Below are 23,175 nucleotides of genomic sequence, written 5' to 3'. Positions count from 1 at the left end.
ATGATCTCAATACTGCGATACCATTACCAAAACCTGCCCCCGCCTCTCCTCGAATTGTATTGTATTGATGGGACTCTTATCATACATCCCAACAAAAAGAAACATGCTGTTGAATTACAGCAAAATAATTCAAACAATTTGACAGGAGAAATAGAAGTTTTAGTTTTAACTACTGCAGTTACTATGTTTCTTTTTGTCATCGCGTTAAAATCCCATTATTGGTAGCAGTGCAGTATTTATCACCATTGGCAAATACAGGAACTTAGGAAAAAAGAACATTGTCAAAATATGTAGTTCCAAACGTTTGATTAACAGTAAGTGACTGCGTCCCCGTTGCCATTGTACATGTTGGATAAATGTAACCGGCAATTTTTTATGTTCCGTGTATAAGTTTTAAAAATTCAGCGCCACTGTCTTTCTAAAGCTTAATTTTGAAAATAGACATGTTTTGATACAAAGTAATTCAAAATATTTACATTCATTTTGTATTTATATAGAAAGAAAAAATGCATTTAGTTTCGTATACAATGATTTCAAGCATGGCCTTCTTCGCGAGATTGCACGCGCGATCTGACGTCGTTCAAAGCATAAAAAGAATGAACAAATGGGCAATATTCGTTTCAATACCGGGCACTAAAACTTTAAAAAGAGCATTAAATTGTATCTAAAACTAATTTTACTGATGGTGAAGATCAAAATTGAATCGACGTAACGACATTATTTTCCTCTGGATTTTTCGATATTTTTCAATAAAGATCAAGGACTGTATCTTTCTCCGAAGGCGAATAACTTTAATTTTTAACCTGTTTAGTTGTTCTATTTAGATGTTGAAAAGGCGATATCCTAACATTTTTGTTTTATTTGTTGATACTAATGGAAAGCAAACCATTTATTTATAAAGCAAGTTACTGTAAAAAAATTAAATTCTGTTTCCTTTACGTTTAGACGAGTATAAATCACATTAGGACACAGGAATCACTAGTACTACAGTCACTGTTAATCAAGAAACAGTTTTCTTTACAGAGTAAGCATATGTTTTGTAATATAAGATGTACATTTTTTTTCTGTTTAATTTTTTGATATTTGTTTAATTGTTTACTGCTAAAGTATGTCAAATATACAAAGCGTAAGAAACGAAGCAGACAATATCAAAGACTTTCACACATCCCCTTTAAGATCGATTTTCTTTAGTAACAGTTGATAAGTTCACATCTAGATCTCACTATACTTGTAACTACAATGAAGTGTGAAATATCTGAAATCAAATAATTGGTAATGGCATACGAAAAGTACACGAAATGCAAACCGATCAATTGTTTAAGATCTAACGTTAAGAGAAATAAGTCAGAACGAACCGTAAAAGTATATAGCAATGTAATTTGTTTCGTTGTCTAAAAAACGGATAAAAGTGGTTTTTGTTTCATCATAAGCTGTAACTGGTTCAAATGAATCACATTTATTCATATTCGAATGAATAATTTCATGATGGATTATGTGTCTTAGCGGTCAGCTCAATGACATCGTTTCACATACCCCTCACCATTGTTAGACAGAAACATTGCTTGAAATGTAGAATTCATTAAAATGTGTCACATCTGTCTACCATTCGGAAGGCCGGTGGTTCTAACACGGTGCCGCCCCATGTCCTTCACGTTCAAAAGACCCCCACGGCACTAAAGTTAACAAATCTGTGTTGGATTAGTAAAACACATAGTCTTTAGAGTTACTTGTGGATGATAGTACTTTTGTAAATCGAAATGTTCATGAAATACAATGTTATTCAGGAATTTACAAAAAAATGTACCTTGTTTTCATATTTAGGTACCGTAGAAACATTTTAAATGACACCTTTCTGTCTGCCTTTATAAAACATTTATGATGTCAGATGCATACACATTAAAAATTGCTAATAAAATTGCTAATAAAATTGCAATTTTCACGCATGTTACATCGAAAATGATCTCATTGTTTTCCTGTCTAATTCTGTCGTACACGCTGTCAAGAAGAGTATGAAAATGAATGCCAGTTTTGACACAGTGAAGTTATTCTTTGATAATTTATCACGTCTATTTGCAGTTTATATCTTATTTTCAGCTTTTAGTTTCAAATTGATATAGCAACGTGTTTATTTTGTTAGAATACGAGTATGCAATATACTGCGTGTCATTGAAGGTTCCATATACACATCTGCGGATATCTCCAAATTGTTTTCTCGTACCGTACGTTCAACATGTGCTAACCTTGCGTTTTGATCAGTCCGAGGCCAGAGGGTGCGGACGGTAGCATGCATTTCCATTATCGTCCATTAACCGACCATGCCAATTTTTATGCCCCAGCATCTACTGATGCGGGAGGCATATAGTTATTGTCCTGTCCATCCGTCCGTCCGTACGAGGTTAACCAAATGGGACCGTTTCGTCTAGCATCAATACCCCTTACTAGTATGACTTGATACTAATGCAGATGTAACCTGTGACCATTCTTCATCTTCAGACATCACCTGACCTCAGTTTGACCTTGACCTTGACCTCATTTTGGACTTAGGTTGCTTTATATGGGCCATCTCTTGGTTAACCAAATTGGACCGTTTCGTCTAGCATCAATACCCCTTACAAGAATGAATTGATACTAATACAGATGTAAACTGTGACCATTCCTCATCTTCAAACATCACCTGAGATAAGTTTGACCTTGACCTTGACCTCGTTTTGGACTTAGGTGCAAAATCTATCGACAATGATGCCACTGGGGGCATCAAGCGTTTATTGAACGCAGCTCCTTGTTCCTTTTGTGTTGGCGGCCTGTGGAGGTTCCACCTTTTCTATTTCAGGAAATAACAGAGGTTGATATTCATTTCATGTACTGGTGTGGATGCGTGGACAATTTTAGTGTGCACCGTAGTTTTCTATTTTTTTGGCATTGCAACTTGTTCTCCTTTCAGCTAGACATACTGTTTAATTTTATGAGACAGCGTAATCATAAAAAAAACTGTTTTCCGCATTTTTATAGTTTAAAATAACACCACTACTGTGGTCAAGAAGTGTATTGAATAGTATTTCAAATTATCTTTGTTGGTAGTTTACTGCATTTTATGTAGTAATTCGGATTATTGTACCAAAACTGAACATCGAAATAACCACATAATAGATCTGTATACAGCGGAAGAAAATGTTTGTGCATAAAACTGAATAAAATTGACGAAGCATTTGTCAAAATTTGCAAATCACGTAACAGAAAATCGACATGGTCTATATGGTGTTTAAATGCATGTTCCTCGACTTGCTTAATATGCTCTCCAGTTAACAATTCATTGCGTTTGATTTGTCGCTTATGGTATAAACAACTGTAGTGAGTCGATATTTAAAGTCATAACAGCAATATCAGTGTTAGTGCTTGATTTAAATAAACATACAACATGGTATAATATCCCTGATTATACATAAAATAGCACCAGGAAACATATATCTAATTTCAGGATGTGATAAATATGTAAACGTGAGGTAGTCATTTTTCATGTGGTGTTTGTCGAAAGTTTATTTCTAGGAACGTCGGCAGTTCTGCTAATTAAATCCCACACATAGAGCGTACCGAACAGGAAGTCATACTTTAAAATAACGGAAGTCCTTTTACCTCTTGCCAACAATACTAGCGTATTTGTTATGTTATTTCATATCAGAATCAAGATTAAGGCATGTGACTTCACAAATGGTTTCAAGTGGTCTCTTGATTATTATTGATGGGCGTCTTTGAAATACATTAAAATGCAAATCGGTTGTCAATAACATGCATTAAATGAATGTAGCGTAGCGTTATTTCATTTATGATGAAGTTAAATAAACTTCTCAGCAATTTTGTTTAAACCTTGTATTCTTGCAATATTTATTGAAGTTTATGCAGAGTTATAAGTGCTTCCTGTAGCGTTAGTAATCAAATGTACATTCAAAAAGAAAAGACAGCTGTCATCGCCAATCAAAGGCGTCACCGCAAGGTTAAGTGGTATTATAGGTTACGTCAGTGGACAACTTGATAGAAACATACGTCCTGACAAGGTACATATGCTGCAACACAATGTTTTGAAGTTATTTAAACAATGTTCCGTATACTTGGGAGTAATCCTAAGACGAGTATCCAGCTGAACATTCATATATCAACTATCTCGCATCTGTGAAACCTAAGGTATCTACGGCCTGCACACTTATATATATGACGTTTAAAGCTACTACATCCTTAATGTTCTGACATTTTACCTTGAGACTAATCATTCGGTTTAGAGTCATATATCCCCAGAGTGAAAACGTTCGCACAATTGATTTTGACGTTTTAGGGATATTAGTCATTTGTCTGATTGCTGCAGACTTAAAAGCAAACATCAAATAAGGACACAATTCATTTTAAGCGGTTAAAATATCCAAGTTCAAATTGAAACTGATTTTAATATCAAAATCAACAATTGTATATAGCAATACCTAAATGAAATACATGTAGCTAGATGCTAGAGGGTATGTGGGGTCTTACATCTGCTTTTTATGTGAGCAGACGCAATCAAACCGAGTATACTATAAGATTTCTTGGCTTGGTGGGATTACGTGCTTCCATAAGATCGTATATATTTAATTGTATCACAAGTGTTTCAGCTTGTATCGCAACTAAATGAATTGGCAAGCACAATACCTTTTTGTTTTGCGTTGTCTCAAGAATGCTTTAGTGCACTATGAAATACAAGTGCCTGTAGTTCTTTCAAAACAGTGAGAAATACGACAATATATTTTGTAGTTTTTAATAATACAATGTGTTTTCTTTTAAAAAGTTAAGGATATTTGTCGTAAGTACATACTGCTTCGTTCAGGAATGTAAACGATTCGCCCTGAAGATACTTTTAGCTAATTGTCATAAACTAGAGCTGATTTTAAGAAAAGCGCATGTCTCCCACAACTGCCTAATCATCTGAATAGTTATGTATCTGAATCATCCATGCACAAATACATGTATCACTGGCATCTGTGTACAGAGTGATTTTCGGTAATTCAAGGGCCGTAATTTTGAAGTGCCTTGGCCGATTTGGCTAGTTATCGAACTTGGCCGCGGACTTATTGGCAAACACATTTTGTTCAAGTTTGGTGAAGATCGGATGAAAAATGTTTGACTTAGAGTACGGACAAGTGTGTACAGAGCGATTTTCGGTAATTCAATGGCCATAATTCTGAAATGCCTCGGCCGATTTGGCTAGTTATCGAAAATGGCCGCGGACTTATTGTCAAACACATTTTATTATAGTTTGGTGAAGATCAAATGAGAACTGTTCGACTTAGAGCTCGGACAAGATTTGTGTCAGACAGACAGACACACACACACACGCACACACACACACACACACACACACACACACACACACACACACACGGACACACAGACAGGAGTAAATCAATAGTTCTCCCACACCACTGTGTTGTGGGAAACATAATTAGTAATAGCTTCTCAGAACATTTATTTGAGTTTTAAATGGTGCCACTGAGAATATGTCTCCTTTTGTTATATGTTAACTTGTAAGCCTATGTACGATATGGTAAAACAAAAGTTTAAACCAGCCTCTGTGCCTCAACCCATCAAAATTAAAAAAGGAAATAGAAAAGCATTGACCTAATTCGACGTACAATAATGAAACATATCTCTTTTGCAGAATCCACACTTTTCTGGACTAAAGCAACAATCTGTGTAAGGTTGCTGTCGTAACAAATATGTTTATTTATCAGTTTCTCTGGTATTACCAGCCTTCCCACAGGGCCATGCGTTTACAAGTAGTATCACTGCGCTTTAGTTTAATTCGATATAAACGTGACAACATTACGATATCACTGCTTGATCTTAAAGATAAGGTATAGGTTTTCTGTTCAATCAATAATTGTCTTTCAAATATAGCATCGTCTCCAAAATCGGAATCAGAACTAAATTATATGATATAATTAAAGTCTGTAACATTCATCAATTTCTATATTTAACAGGAAAGACCATTTTAACACTTTTTATGATAAACATACACATTTTCAGTCCTGATTTGGTCAAAACGCCTTTGTTTACATGTGAACGCGTGTTCACTGCCTTATCAATTTAACGTCACATACAGTGATGCTATGACACCTTCATGGATCCGTGGGAATTGATTTCGTTTAGTCTTAGGACATACTAAATAATTAAGAACCCGCACTGAAACTAAATGGAAAACTTCATAAACAGGTAAAGTTTTACTCGAAAATCCTTAGTACTTTGATACATGCAAAAAAGTAGATTTTACTGGAATTTATCTGAAAAGAAACACATTAATATGTTTCCATTTTTTTCCTGTTTAATATTTCATGATAATTATATTGAATGTACATGGCACAAAAATATGTTACTTTTATTTGAATATACAATTATTTTACGTTTTTTCTGTACATAATTACTTCTTATATTTATTGTTCGCTATTAATTGATCAGGGACGTATCGTTATATTTAGGTAATGGCCCCGTAATAACAATCGGTAATTAACGTAATCCCCCGATACATCTTCGGCATTCTTCGGCTGCTAATGTAGCTCAGTCGAGCAACAGACGGAGAATTCCAAAATTCCTTACGGAGAATACGTGATCGCACCAAAATGACCAGTATTCAATACGGGTCCATTACCTTAATGCATATATTCTCCAGAATTTAGTCGAGATTACGCTCGTGAGAAAAAACAAAAATCCTTTAATACTGACCAAGAAATATAATGAACGTGGCAAACGTTAAGTCTTTGCGACCACTATGGATCCAGGTCGGCCTGCAAGTACGTGCAGTCTGATCTGGCTATGTTACAGCGCATATTTATATAGATATACATAAAGAAATCTTTTCATGCAAATGCAACCAATATTTGAAAAGGCCTTACCACTTATATTATTAAAAAGTCCTTAGAACCTCGCAACTTAGAAACACTTATAATACTCTTCCATTACCTCAGAATCTATTTGTCCTGGAGGGAATGAAATTAGGAAGGTTCAATCGTTTCAGGTTAGAAACTCCCACATATATGAGCTCTATGATTACTACCTTCCTTTCAAGAGACTGTAACTTAATTTGTAAAACAGATTGACCTATTACCAACGCATTGATATATTCTTCACTGCAGTCAATGTGTAGTTTAAATACCACCCTGATATTTTCAACAAATTACTGAACTTGAGGGTAGGTTTCAAAATGTGTCTTCTTTTAATTGTTTTAGTATTAGGTATACACTGCATACTAGAATCATATATCAATAATCTGCGCTTTGTTAAGTATTTCCAGTATTTACCGTTATTCACTGAGATTGGCTTATCAAGTAATACTTGTTGTCTGGTGTATCCTTTATTATAATGTTGTATCAAAGCAAAGCTCTGATTATGAATGCTCACACGTCAGGTAAATTTTTCGTTTCTTTTCGTCTAATTTTACTTTTCCTCTAATAGAAGTAGGCTCGTAGGATGTTGCAACTCATGAACAGAGTCAATCAAACGTTTGATTGACTCTGTTCATGAGTTGCAAAAAGCTACAAGCCTACTTCCCCATAGACCGGGATAGCTCAGAACCTTTAAAAATCCTAAACTACACATTTTCGCTTTATATTTACAAGTCATTTAATAAAATCAACATCGAGTCCTTATGTCAAGTTAAAACAGGTACAGTTTAGCAAGCTTCGTTTTAGTTTAATAATTTGAAAATAAAAGTAATCCGAACTTCAACTTCTCTGGGTGCCATTTAACCAGTTTCACTGTGTTTCAACAGTATGCTATTAGTGTGCATAGTTTCGTTCTATGTAAATGTATCTAAGGGATTTTCTTACATATTGTATATGCTATCATAAGAGCTTGTGGCCCCGAAATGCTTTGTCTCAGTGTTGTTATATTTTCTAGTCTTTAGGGATCATGACGAGTTATGACTGTATCTTTAAGTCCGTGAAGGGTGCGTTAGGTATGCCCGAGATTCCGAAGGATCTTTTCATGCGTAGATTTAATTATATTTTCATATACTGATATTTTCATAAGACGATTTTTATGATATCACATGCCAGTACGCTTCCTTTAATGACACCAAGTTGATCCCTCTGCAACTTTCATGTATGTTATAGACTGGGAACAATCCCGTCTAAATCAGCTGGTTTTTTTCTAATCTTATTCCTACGTGCAATACGTCAAGAAAAGGTCTTGAAAAGAAAATGATAACATCTTGATGTAATGAAGTTTGTACTCTCCGTTGAATTTAATCACGTAAATACATTATGGTTTAAGTTTAATTAAGTGTTCCTTGAAAACTCTAGCATGCTCACACTATAAATGTATGCTTTATTTTGTCAGGAATACCAAGACAATAGATATTTGATATCTATATTCATAATTCTATGATATGTTTTAACTTTAACTAGCGTATGGAGGGTTATAGCAAAGCGTCCGTCTTTTGTTCTTAAAAATGAAAAACATGTTCACGATTCTAAAAGGTTTCTGTTTACAGTTCAGCCAGTTGGAATAGCCTGTAAAAAGCTTTTCGTCTGAAATGAGTCAATATATAACAAAATAATATCAATATCACGTATTTCATACTTAAAATAAATAAACCGCATATGAAAGTATGAACATACAAGTAATTATCAATGACTTTGTATCAGGAAACATATCTCTAGTTTCAGGATGTGGTAAATATATAGCAGGAAGGCCGGTCTCTATGTGTGTTGTTTTTATAAAACTCATACGTCAAGGAACTTCTATTGTTCTTCCAACTACATCATTATATAGAGCGTGTCTGTCTGGAGGTCATTTCCGCAACGCTTTAAGTTATTTTATCTCTTGCCCTAATTAAAGGATTGTATGAAGGGAACTTATCAATAAAAAATAAGAAAGCTTGTAACTTGAGTAATTCATCCTTGCTTTTTTCCCCCTTTCCACCAACACCCACACCCTTTTGACTACACCTTACCCCCCCCCCCCCCCCCCCCACCACCACCACCCCCCACACACACACCTTTTTCTATTTTGCAGAATTTTATAATTAAAATGTACTTGTTGTTGGATTTTTGAAGCAACCTGTCCATTATATTTTTCCGTTACGGTTTCTTTTTGTTTCGGACCTATTGTGCAATGTTTGGGGTGCTCTGCACTTTCTACCTTTTATCTTCTTATGTTCATATTAAGGCTAGTATGTGTTTGCTAAACTTTTTTGAAGTATTTAGAAACTTTTTAGAACTTTTAGAATGATCGAATTGTAAATGAATGGAGCATTTACAAAGTATTTGCAAATCGATAATGGATGAGGCGGTAGGGCCAATTAAAGGTATTTTTAAGACGGTAAGTAGTAAGAATTATATCCCGTATTGTACCAAACGATTATAAAATAACAGTTTTATTCTATTTATGTCTCGAGACAAATTGATTTTGCCTTCGCCGTCTGTCTGTCCGTCCGTTCGCATTAAGCTTGTCCGGCTTTCACAGGTCAAACTGCAGACCGGATTTCGACGAAACTTCACAGGAGTGATCAGTACCAAGCCTAGTTGTGCAAATCGCTGACACGTTCCGCTTCGCTGCACAAAATGGCCACCGGAGCTAAAGGTATACATAGGTCGGGAGACATATATTTTTGTGTCAAAAACACCTACTAGTTTTCCTTGGTATGGAGCCTATTGACTTAAAGTACATGTATACAAGAAGTGTGTATTAAGCATTTATTTCTCAAATGCAATTTGTGTTTCGAAAGATTTCTTGATCTGAACATGGTCGCATCTGTCACTTTTACAGCTACTACATACAATAGTGCAAAGTTATCTAACATTACTGTGTACAATATTGTGCACCATTTAAACGATTATTTGGCTGAAAATGCACGTTGGGTGAATATTAATCACTCTAAAAACCGTTGCTTACGATACTACAAAGTTATTGAGCATTTTTGTGTACAATATGGAACACCATGTAGAAAAAATACTCAACTGAAATTGATGTACGATGAGCATATATCACTCTCACAGCAGATGCTTACAACACTACAGAGGTATTTAACATAATGGTATTTTACACAATATGGAACACCATTTATACGATTTCCTAGATAAAAATTCCTGTTGGACGAATATATATCACTCTCATAACCGCTACATACAATACTTCATAGTGATTTAATATTATTTTCTACAATATGGAACGCCAATCAGAAGTGTACTGTACTCAGCTGAATGTTCATATTTAACGAGCATATATCACTCTCAAAATTGGTACACACAATACCACGAATGTATTTAACAAATGTTTATTTTTTGTACAAACAACAATATGGACCACCAGTTATACGAATTCTCAGCTGAAAATTCCTTTTTGTTGAGCATATATCACTCTCACAACTGCTAGACTTAAAATCCCTACGGCTTACACTATTTAAGTGCTTAAATATATTTGACATTTTGTAGCCTTTTTTTATGTCAGAGTTGCGGCATTTTACTTTGAGACTTATCATTCGTTTCGGAATTTTTTCTCTTAGGAACTGAAAAGTGATAAACGTTCGCACAGTTGATGTTTACGCTATAGGGATATTAGTCACCTTTTATCGATTGTTTCAGACTTTAAAGCAAAACGCAAAGAAGAACGCTGTGTCAATTTCTGTCTAAACTATCCGCACTCAAAATGAAATACATGTACATTTACAACGTATAACATTGTAAAAGGGCACAACTGAGTTACGTACATTACGAATCTATATGACATTGTATTTAAATTGTTTCTGTTTGCTTCATTCGTAAATTATGTGGTACATGTAGTGTCTTATGAAACAGATGTTCTTGTCGTTATTTGTATTTTAAAAGTAATGAAGACAACACATGCTATATGTTATAAATATCAAAAAGTACAATTATTTATTCTGGAAAATAGCAAACTGTTCAAAAGAACAATTAATATAAACAGATATAGATCCATATAACATTCATCGGAATTTCATTGTTGTCAATGGGAATGTATCTCATTTTTGCTATATTTATTGGAAAGCAATGTATAGTGTAGTCACAGAAAAGCTGTAAAAGTGAAAATAAAACTATGCGTAATCCACCAAAAACAACAGTAGAAAGTTTTAGCAAATGTTTGACATTTTGCTACAATACTCACCATGCCTCCATTGCCACACCATACAATCATGTTGGTTGAATTAAGAAAGGTAGTTCCTGTTGGTAATGGTAGAACATTCATTGCCAATATATTTAACATTATTCGTCTTCAGTAAGAGGCTTACTGTTCGTTAATGATCTTATATTATCTGACATATCAGTAAAGAAAGTTGTGTAAAACTTAAAAGTAAATTTCTTGTACATATTTTTACAAATTATTATGTAGATCTATTCACCAATTCCTGTTTTAAGCACTCTTACACATTATTTTGTAATATATAAGTGTATATATAAGTACATTTGCAATCTTAATTTGTCTCCTTATTGTAATAATATGATTTCTAGATATACAATTGTTCTTAGCTTTGTAGAACAAAGCCTGACCAGAAGAGCTGATCCACCATTCCGATAAAATTTTGCATTTTCATTGACAAAAATTTGACATTAAGTTTTGTAAAATTTCCCAAATCTAGACATTCTAACGGAAAATTTGCAGTGCAACAAGAAAGAACATTAATCATAACATCAACATTAAGGGGATCTTTCAAAGATGCGAAAGGTGTCTATCCACGGATGAAAATGTAATATCTGGTGTTTACTATATATTGAAAGCAATACTGACATTTTATATAAATATATCGTTGTCGTTTATCTCATGTTTTTGTTCAGTGATCCAGTGATAGTGGGAGTGAGGGGTGTTTCATAACATCTCGTGAACAGACTCAATCAGTTTCTGCTGTCGGTTTTGTTTGGATGCCTTCTGTGCTTCAAAATATTCTTCTCACAAATTGACCAGATTGTACCAATGTTTTACTTCTGCACCAGAGCAAAATATTAGATATGATATTTTCACTGTAAAAGTATGTGATCTGTTTCATTGATATATTTCTCTATTTCACTCATAATCATATGTATATAATAAATTCATACCATTATTCATGTGTTATTTGACAAGCAATTTACACCGTTCATGTGTTCGTTTTTTGACAAACACCTTACAATATTCATGTGTTATAAGACAAACACTCTAAAATATTCATGTGTTTTTCTTATATTTGTCTCTTTTTTGTTCCTAAGATACAAAGCAAGTGACAAGTGACATTTATACAAAACAATTATGTCAATTGCTGTCGTTATTTGAAGAAAAGCGATACCTTATATATCATGAAAATCTTATAGAATCACTAGACCTAGAACCTCTTACATTTTTTAGTCTGTTTCTACCCGAGATAAGAATTATCGGAATGCCCAATCTTTTCTAAGCACATATTTGAACGCCATGTTTATTACCTTCTGTTCGAAGGATGATAACTGTTTGTAGAGCAGACTGATTTATTACCAATTCAGGTATCTATTCTGCTACAGTATCATCCTTACCGTTCAGCTGCTTAACTACATTGAGTAAATTTTATCATAGTCAACACAATTAATAATATAAAGTTATTAATCAAGCAATTACGGCCTCGGGCCAATACGACTGCCCGAGGACAAATAACTAGGCCAATATGAAACTGCTTGATTAATGATGATATTATTATTCAACTTTCGACTGTTGGGGTAACAGTATAAGAACTCTGTGAGTTACCTTATTGCAGCTATGCGCGTTCAGGTGAAAAAAAAACTTAAGTTGTTTAGACTTATTTTAGAAATCATAATCATTTTAGCCGGTAAAACAGAATGAATTGTATGTAGTAGGTACTTCAGAATAATTTTGAAAGATATTTTTGATGTGACATAATCAACATGATCAAGAGTAACTAGAACTTACCTTATTTCTAAATTCCTATTTATTTTCTTTAGTGAGTTATCTTAGCATTTGAACTGTGATAAAAACTTCTTTAAAAGTCATTTTCTTTTAGGCTGCAGGCAACGAGACACAAAATTGTACACATATGTGTTGATCAAGATAATAGAACCAACCAAGCACAAATTATACACTCCCATGCCTCGTTTAATTCTTAATCTTATCCGAAATTGTTTGAAGTTCACAACTGACACTCTTGTTCGCAAATCTATTCATCCACTTTCCAGCATTTGAATCGCTATTTATCATTGCACAAATAGTCCACACTATCAAAATGCCTGTTAAAGATAAGTCTCATCCTTTTAATTAATCTGAGTCTCCGTATTTTCACATTATTTTCCTTGACAACTGCCAGAATTTCTGACAGGAAACACTTGCATTTTACACAATACCGAATAAGCGAAAGTATCGCTGTAATCTATGAAGACGTACATCCCGCTCAATCATACTTGTTTATTACATGAACATGTAAGATGATTTTTTGTCAAAATTTAAAAAAAAAATTGTAATCTATAACTCTGATGTAAAACAAAATGGCGTCATTTAAAAATCTAACGGAAGTGACTTCTCCGTATTGGCCCTCTCTTTTGAACCAATCAAAATGCTTGAATTCCGTATTGGCCCTGTTTTTCTCATATTGGCTCAGTTATGTTTTGTATTAGCTCTGTCTGTTTCATATGATGTTTGCAATTGATCTTATACAGTGTGTAATATTGTAAAGTTGAATAATAATATGGTTTTTAGATAGATATTAGATTATGTAGGTGATATTATGTCTTATGTCTCATAACCAGACAAAACTTTTTATAACGCCACCAGAACTGTTTAAACTGAAACTTCCATACATATTCTATTGTGACTAATTTAACCTAAACCATGTTTTGTTTTATAATCAAATTTCTTAGTACAATACGTCAGGAATTGCTTAAAGTAATCACATCTTGATATAATCAAGTTTATGCTCTCTGCTGACTGTAAACACGTGCAATTACTGTTGCAAAATCTTGTTTGAACAGATAATACATCAGGTAATGATCGAAAACTTGATAAATGGAAGGCGAACAAGTACTTCCTCATCAGATATCTGTACGACATCTGCACGATAGTGTAGTGCTGTAGATTTAACGTAATGAAGTTCCTTTATATACTTAAGAATTGAAATTGATATATCGTTTTATACCTGTGGTTTTGTATATGCGAATAGTGGTCGATAATTACGTGGAGTGACTCTACAACATTTTTGCCATGCAGTTCGGTAAAACTGACAACGTTATAACCAGCTCCAGAAGAGATATTTTCTAAACTGTGTCGTATCAATGGTAGTTCTGCAGGGAAGTAATGAACATATTTTTGTTGGTTTAAAAATGTCAAGGGGTTCAATGTATTCTTCAAGACAGTAACTGTCCAGGTAGGCCTGTTTTTGCAGCAACAACGATAAAGGTTTACTACCGTTTGATGTTTGGTGGAATGATATTGTCGATATACTGTTTCCAAGATAGACATTACAATTGGATCGTCCATCATATTTTGACTGACAATTCGGAGTTAAAGAAAATCTGTTCTAGAATGGTTGCCAATGTTTTGACGCCAGACCAAAAATCCAAGCATTTAGGCTGCGCAACAAAAAAAAAAAAACAATACAAAACTTGTAATCACACGAAAAAATATGCGTTGCACACTGGAAATGTAACTTGGGTTTATTATCAAAATAAACGCACAATTAAAAGTTGGAAAGACATACAGTTTATTCATCACAAGGCGTCCTCTCACAAAAATGTACCGTCATTCTGAGAGCAAGAAAGAAGTTTTCAGGTTGAGCACTCATCTTTTCCTACGACCTTTTCTTTTGTTTAGTTTGCATGCATTTTAATATTATGCGACTAGAAGTGATTTGGTTCTGCAAGTTTTCAGTTTCGCAACAGTATTTCAAGGGAAGCCTACTTTACAGCACTTAGGTCATAGATAGCAAGACTTCAAAAGTGTTTTTTCTGTGGAGGGAGAATACTTTGAGAGGATGAGGTATAAGTTGTCTTTATTGTCTTTATCTGAATGAATATTTAGATATGCGAATCAAAAAGACAGAATTTATTGAATTACCCTGGTAACAAATAAATAATAGAACAACAGATTCGTATAAAATTGAGCAGATTTAAAGGATGTCATTTAGAAATTATCTCCGTCTTATTTTTATTCCCTGTGAAATACATGTTTAAAATTTTTTATTTAGCAAGACAGAAAATCTAGCCCAACAAAAGAAAAGCTCAACCAATGATTTTCGTCTCGCATCAAAGCCCCTGCCCCATTAGCAACACCCTACACAAATGATATCTTTTAGGAAAATCAAGGATGATTGGCTGTCGTCTCAGATCAGTTTGTTTGGTGTTGTCAACGTTCTATAGGGCTATGTGTTAACAAAACGTGTCAGTGCGCTTTCGTTTAACTCAATATCGACTTAAAAATAACAAGGGTAGAATCAAGAAAAGAAGTCTCGCTGGAGTATGGCAGGCTGATAACCTGAGTTTCCACTTTTCTATTCTATTGTATCAATCAAACTTCTGTGAGAGGTGTTCAGCTGAAATTTGAAAGCTTTGAAGCACAAGTATTCAAAAATGTGCACATTGCACAGTATTTTATTAGAATTTTTTTAAAATGTGACACATGCACTTTGATTTTTAAGTGATCTGCGCCACACAATGGCAAACTGGCGAGCATAGGGTTTGCCTATGAAAAAAATTAACAATGAGCTAGGATATATCATTTCATTCACAGTATAAAATATCCGCCACGTAATTTGGTTACAACAAAAGCTTAGTGCCGCTAGAAGTCTTATGAAAACATCAGCAACTGTTACCTCAAAATTTTTACAAACTTTAATCTATTGACACAAAAGACAGATGTCAACAAGGTAAGGAGTTTCTCTCAGACCTTTACACCGTTGACGTGTTTGCTGTGCTCAGTTCTTCTTCTAGTGAGTTTTCTTTTCCTTTTTAGTCTTTGCTGGCATAACACTTTAACCATAATACAAACTGAAGAAATGAAAACAAGAAAATAGTAAAAAGCAATTAGAGATGTATAGGCTTACTCTGTGCATTTACAGTAAAATTAACTTAACTAACGATTTGTCACATCAAAAGAAACTTACGCACTGGCTTACTGAATTAAAATGTACATTGTCGTTTGTTATTTAAAATTTAAAAAATTCTGTCAGTCCTGAAAGTGCCAGTTTGATTTTCCGTTTGTCTGCAATGAGAGGATTGTGTTGTAAAACCAATGTCAAAAGAGCTGGCTTAAAATAAACATATCACAATCAAACAGATAAAGCAGTATGAATATACCATAGATCATAGATGAATTGTATCTCTTATTTCAGGATGTGCTAAATACGGAAAAGTGCGTTGGCCATTATATATATGATGTTTTAAATTATAGAATGCTTTCTTCCAGGAAGCTCTATTGTTCTATTAATTACATCCCACACGTAGAACGTATTAAACAGGAAGTCCTTCTTTAAGACTATCGGAACTCGTTTTATGTCTAGTCTACAATGGAAATATGGATTCTTACTTACTAGAATAAAAAACAAAGGGAGCGGAGTTGAGAAAAGAGGCGTAATTCAAATAATAAGTTTAAGTGGTTTCCTGATAATGAATACTTCAGATAAAATCTTATCACAGTTATGTAACATTATAGAATTTTTCACCATGATTGCTGGAACACTAACATCATTATTGATAATATTTTCTTTAAACTTTAAGCAGTTATTATTTCTTTATCATTTGAAACCCAATACTAAATTAGTATTTTTTAGCAGTCGATATTAAAAATTTAAATTACTTCGAATAACATTAACCAGATTTTCAATGATATCTTTTTCAGATCTTTCTTTTCTCCCATTGTTTTATATCTAAAGTAATATTGGTCATGGTTGAATCAAGAAAAGTAGTCCGGTTATGGTACGGCGTACACAGTTGAAACAACTATCGCCAATATCTTCAACTTTATTCTATTCCAATGTAAGGTTAATTGTTCATTATAATTATTGCCTTAACATTCGAAATCAAAACTAATATAGAACAAAGAATGTCAGTGGTTTTGAAGATCTATTATCGGTTCTTATATATACAGAAGGCATGGTTTGTCATGTTTTTAATAAATTTTGCGTTTACTTTTGAAATGTTCGCTTGGTAATAATAGTTAATAATTTGATATATTATGACAAATGTTTATAATAAAATGAATTTTATCTATAGCAGTGATACAACAGAAGGGTATTTATTTTACTTTTTTAAAATATATCAAATACTAGTATTACTGTTTGAGGGGACATCATTCTTGGAACGTTGCATTTCCTATTGAAGATTCATCCTTATTTTTAAACCTTTGTTGCGTTTACCCGATATATTAGCGTATGATGTCATGATATAACAATATCATACATTTATGGCTATATTGTATGTAAACAATTGAAACCATATATTATTTTACATATTGTTTTCACGTTTCGTTGAATACCTAAAATGTTTGAGTGAAGCTTCACTTGTTTATAAAGTGTTATAATGTTATATGTTTCTTGCTTCTAAGTAAAAAAATTATATGCGATACACTGAAAGATCGCTTCGTAATGGACTAGAAAGTTAGCGAAAGCAGTGAATTATTTTATCGCTCATCATCTTAAAACAAATATTGCCATGCATTTTCATTCAAACAATTTAATAAAGCCTAACTTGATTGTCTGAATCAAAGTTCATTATCAAAAGTTAAAATGGTCATTCCTCCCTCCCTCTTCCAGCTCAGTATTAAACTGTCAGTAATAACTGATAAAATTTGATAAATGTTCTTGGTAAACCACGTGTCGTAATCAAATTTAGCTATCGTGGAATTTAGACAACAGAACAATCTTTTCGTACAAATCTTGAGTATATTTGATAAACTAGTACAAACGGGAAAACAATATTATTAGTAAATGCGCGATCACTGAGCATTCATACGGACTTTGGTCCTCTGGGATTTCTTATTAGACATAGTTGGATAAAAAAATTAGATTAAGTTGAGAATGGAAAAAATCATTAAAAAGACTAAATTTTTAGCGGAAATACAAAGATGAAACCATGTCTAAAATAACGAAATAAGTAACAGAGCTTAATGTGCCTTAAAGGAAGTATTGTTAATCCAAGCAACGCATGCAACGCATTCCGTATTCATTATATATTGTCCATATTTGACGGTCAGTCTTGGTACAAATGTTATACTTGTATAAAAGTGCCAGAATCAGGTATTTTTTTGTGTTTACTATTATTGAAAGTTTACACTTTAACATCGAGCTCGGCTAAATGATGGAAACAATATAATGCGTATTGCCTAACACAAATAACATAAAAGCTCAAATATCTCTGCATTAGAAATATTCTGTCTGACATATTTGTCATTAAATCCTTGGATGTGTTATGTCCGTTTTTACGACTTGACCAGTCTGACGTTTCTGTGAAAAGTTCATTAACGCAACGAACATAAACTAGCGAATGAGAATAACTGAATACCATTGATTTGGTACATAACCGTAAATAACCGTCCATTATTCATCTAACAACACAACTTGTAAATTATCAGGCGTAAAAAGAAGCGATTTGCGAAGAGAAAGAATGACAATAGAAAACATATTAAATCACTACAGAGTCGATAGCCTAAATGATCCGCCTTCAAACTGTCCCATTTTTTCAGCAATTTCTTAGTCATCTTGTTATTCATATACATGTATTTTGCACATTTGTTATGGCTGAATGAATCGTATATTTTTACGACATTCAGCAGGTAGATGAAAGGACATGGTTCACTGAAGCAATATATTTTGCCTACACTATAAACAATATACAATTTGGTGATAACTGTAAAAACTGTATCGTTTGCTACAATAATGTTTATCAACTATACTGAATTTAGTTTTTTTTTAAATCAGAATTATCATTACAGGCATACAGACACTAAATAGAAAAATGGCGCGAAAAAAAATGGTAGTCGCATAATGGCGGACACAAATAGTCCTCAGTTTTTTTGCTCTGTAGAGCTATTTTCCTTATTTTCTTTGCAATGTTTTTGGTAAAATCACATGACAGATCTATGACTGACGTGTAGGTAGCATTTTCATAATGAAATAACAACATGACAAAATTTTTCATGGAAACTTAGATCATACACCACTAGTATAATTTGGGGTCTCATTTTTTTAGCTGATTTTGCAGTTTGTGTGTTTGACTGAAATTATTTTTCTTGCATCAGACATGACCCCTACTTTTCTTTTGATTTTTCTTTAGCACTATCAATATCCTTCAAGAAAATGTAGGTTACAGACATTTTAGAAAATAAGAACATTTTGCCATATTTAGATAATATAGTAATGATTTTAGTTGTTGGCACAGAGAAGGATTACAACAATATCTTGACCATAGGTCCAGCTTCTGTCACAGAATTTACGGTTCACGGCATCTTTTTGTTGTGGTCGACAGCTGTGCCCGTTTCAAAAACTTCTGACTTTTTTCAAAAATAAAAAGAAAACAGTTAAAATTTTTAAGTTAACCATAGCGGAATTGTTAAAAGTGTTATTTACAATTGGTAATTTCTTTATTAATGAAACAATTGGGACAATAGCACACTCCCGTATGTAAGGATCTGTGACGTCACCGACAAGGTCTGCTATCTAAAAATAGCACAGGACTCAATTTGCGGACAAACAATCAGTGCATTCATTTTGATGTAACAATAGTTCTTGATGGAAGGAAACTTAAAACTAACTTATTTTAAAGACTTTCATTTCAGGCAATTCCTAAGCAAAAGTGTCTCTTCTTTATAGTATTAACGACATCGACTTTTATATTCGATAACATATGTTCTATTAAACGCATTTTATGTTATCAAGATATAAATGTGTTCGAATTTAGACAGACATACTTTAAGCAAAATGACGAAAATTCCGTACAGTTTTAGTGTTGAGAACAAAGTACAATAAATATGCAGTTAATAAATGTTATTTAGAAATATGGATTGAATAATTAAACAAACAGTATCAAACCACATTAAAGGACCACACTTAAAAATAGTGACAGAAATAATGAAAAAAAATAATCGTAATAACAGTCCGAATTTTCCGTTCGATTTCGGTATTCTTCGGATATTATGGCATACAGATGCCGCATTAGCATTGTTTATTCACAACGGAAACGTAACTTCCGTAATTCTATAGAAAGTCTTTCTTTAGTAAAATGTACCAAGTTTTAACACAGTTGCACGTTTAACTAAAATAATCTCCTTGAAGTCCGGGTATTTTAAAGGGGTGGCTTTATACAGTACAATTTTAGTATTTCTCTTTTTTTTCAGTCATGTCTGCAAACTACAGACCTCTGTTCAATGAAGCCCTTGTTGACATCAATGTCATAGCTGGTCAAACTGCCGTGTTGCCATGTTCTGCACTTCATAAAGGAGACCATAAGGTGAGTCATACAAAATCAATTTAATTTTTTTGGAAATGTCATCCGCTTCCTACAAATTCTAGCCTGCAAGTGAAAAATTATTATCTCATACTTTGAAGTTATGGCGGGTCGGTTTCAAAAGCAAGGTGCCCCCTGGTAAATCTGAAATAATATAGGGAAAGGCACATAAAATCTTTCGTTCACCACATAAACTTATATGGTCCAAACTGCTTCGGTGTAACATAAATACCCAGTAAGACCAATCAAGACCGTACCATTAGTATGCTCAGAGGTATTTGTATACCATGCTGGACTGTGCATAATACCGTTGATAGCTATTAAACGATTTCTCATTGACTTTCACTGCAGACAATTGACAGTTTGTAAGAACAATTGAGCCGTGCCATGAGAAAATCAACATAGTGGGTTTGCGACCAGCATGGATCCAGACCAGCCTGCGCATCCGCGCAGTCTGGTCAGGATCCATGCTGTTCGCTAATGGTTTTTCTAATTGCAGTAGGCTTTAAAAGCGAACAGCATGGATCCTGACCAGACTGCGCGGATGCGCAGGCTGGTCTGGATCCATGCTGGTCGCACACCCACTATGTTGGTTTTCTCATGGCACGGCTCAATTTTTTTCCGAGACGTCTATCAAATAGGTGCAGTGTTTTGGGCAATTGTTGTGTTTAAAAAAAGAGGAATTTTTGACTAAAACAATTTTTATCTTGAAATCGTTTAGTATATTTTCGATGTGCATAGTAATTGTCTGAAATTGAAACGCTTTATCTTTTTATCTTCAGTTTATCACTAAAATATAACGATGTTATATAACTGACAATTTAAAAGAAAATCAAATATATCTAACTACAGTACCAAACTAAAATGATTTGATCATTACCTTTGAAAAGACCTGTTTTAAAAGCTTAACACTTGTTTATTTAATTATCTTTTACGCGTGGAATTATTGCATCGTCAGTTCATATAGGGAAAAACATATCTAAATCGTACACTAAAAGAATAAACACGATTATATTTCCGATCGGTTTTGGTGGATATTTAAGATATTGACAGGTTTTAAAGCTGTTTGGTAGATTGTTCTGAAATAAATGTGTGTTATTCTTTGCCAAAACTTCTATCGGTTAAGATCACATGGAAAGTTTTTTAAAAGCAAAAAAATCATATGATTGTGCACGTTTCAATCTTTAATGAAAAAACTACAATTACTGGCGATTTTATAAAAGATTCTTATATTCTGGTCTAAGATTATTCAATTTAATCGACAGGATTAATACGGTATTTGCTATTGAACATAAACCATATTATTGTTGAAAACTATTTTCATAAAGTAGTAATTATTAAAATGAAAATGTCTTGTTAGGTGTAAAAAGACGCTAAAGAAATGTCAGACTGTATTGTCAGAAACGAATTTTGGATTTAATACACTTTTAAAAATGAACAAAATACTCCATTCATAAGTAATTAAAAAAAACTCGAATGCATCTCAAGTGTAGTGTAAATGTTTTGAGGTCTGTATAAGAACACGGATAATCGCACGGAGAGCACTTGAAGCTAATTTGGTGTCTGATTCCCCGCTGAATTATTCTTTCGTCTGCGGGATGCCTTGCAACCGGGAGAGATTTTTCTACGAACTGTGACATAGACGCTTCTTTGAGCAAGTACAGTTGTCGGGAAATTCACTTCCAATATATCAAAGAGAAATGTGATTACGTTTGCCCGCAAAACGTTCTAATTGGCAATGTGCTCTTTCGCCGCGATCCCCAAGTCAATTGTAAACAAGATGATAATTTTATTTGTTGTTATTTCCCAAATGTTTTTATTTATGGTCATAGTGTGTCTTCAATAACGGCGAAAACATTTAAGGCATTTGTCAGAATATGTCATGATTCATGTGGGACATAAATGTTTATATCAAGTTAATAGATGTTATCACTACAATAGCTTGTCATGCACGTCTGCTTCAAAAGAATATATTCCAGCTAATCTATTTAAGTAAAGATCGAAAAAAACAAAAAACAGATGAAATAATACACATATCTGTTATCATTTTTCGATTGCTCATGACGCATTCTTGCAAAGGAGAGAATGAGTCGCTTTGCCAAAAAAAAAAAAAAAGTATTGATAGCATTACAACAGTCATTCAATATATATTGTAACAATCACTTTAAATTCTATAGAGTCTTAGATATATATGCCATTAAGGCCGAGGTATCCACGCGGTCATACCAATTATTTAAGTTATCCGCACGATCGTCGTGCCGATTATTTTCGTCGTCGTGCGCATATTTTGTTATTAGCACAGATATGTTGAGTTACCGTTATTTAAGTTAATCTATATGACGAACTACTGTATCATAGTAAAAATATTGACAAGTTTGAGCATGCACCATTGGTAGTTAACACCTAGACGGTGTGCGATCACGATGCCTGTAAATATTACATAGTTACGTAATATGAAAAGTAAGAATATATTGTTTGATATCTTAAACAATGAACAAGAAAAAATAATTGGCATGACCGTCGTGCGAATAAAAAAGATAATCAGCACGACTGTCGTGCTAATAGACACTTTCATGATTAAATGCATATCGATTAATTGTTTCCTGTGTGTTTCAATCGCATGTGTATTTCTTAAACTTCGTGAACGGTTTTCGTTGCCGGGCAACGGAAGAATGCATATAAATCCTCTCTGACCGGGTGATATTCAAGGGTCTCCCACTGGAGCACCAACCAATTTTTATGAATATAATAAATA

At 33.6% G+C, this 23,175-nt stretch overlaps 1 protein-coding gene across 5 annotated transcripts in view; it reads left to right on the top strand.

Moving 5' to 3' along the window:
- Positions 1-23,175, top strand: part of LOC123523074 (limbic system-associated membrane protein-like) — a 157,599-nt gene that overhangs the window by 124,390 nt on the left and 10,034 nt on the right. For all 5 annotated transcript variants that reach the window (XM_045300687.2, XM_045300688.2, XM_045300685.2 and 2 more), the window contains one exon: positions 20,311-20,423. In XM_045300687.2, the coding sequence (XP_045156622.2) occupies positions 20,311-20,423 (113 nt within the window). The remainder of the gene's footprint in view (positions 1-20,310; positions 20,424-23,175) is intronic.

This window comes from Mercenaria mercenaria, chromosome 8 (assembly GCF_021730395.1).
Source record: "Mercenaria mercenaria strain notata chromosome 8, MADL_Memer_1, whole genome shotgun sequence".
Lineage (NCBI taxonomy): Eukaryota > Metazoa > Mollusca > Bivalvia > Venerida > Veneridae > Mercenaria > Mercenaria mercenaria.
Note: the sequence above shows the minus strand (reverse complement) of the source record. Positions and strands in the feature narration are given on the sequence as shown.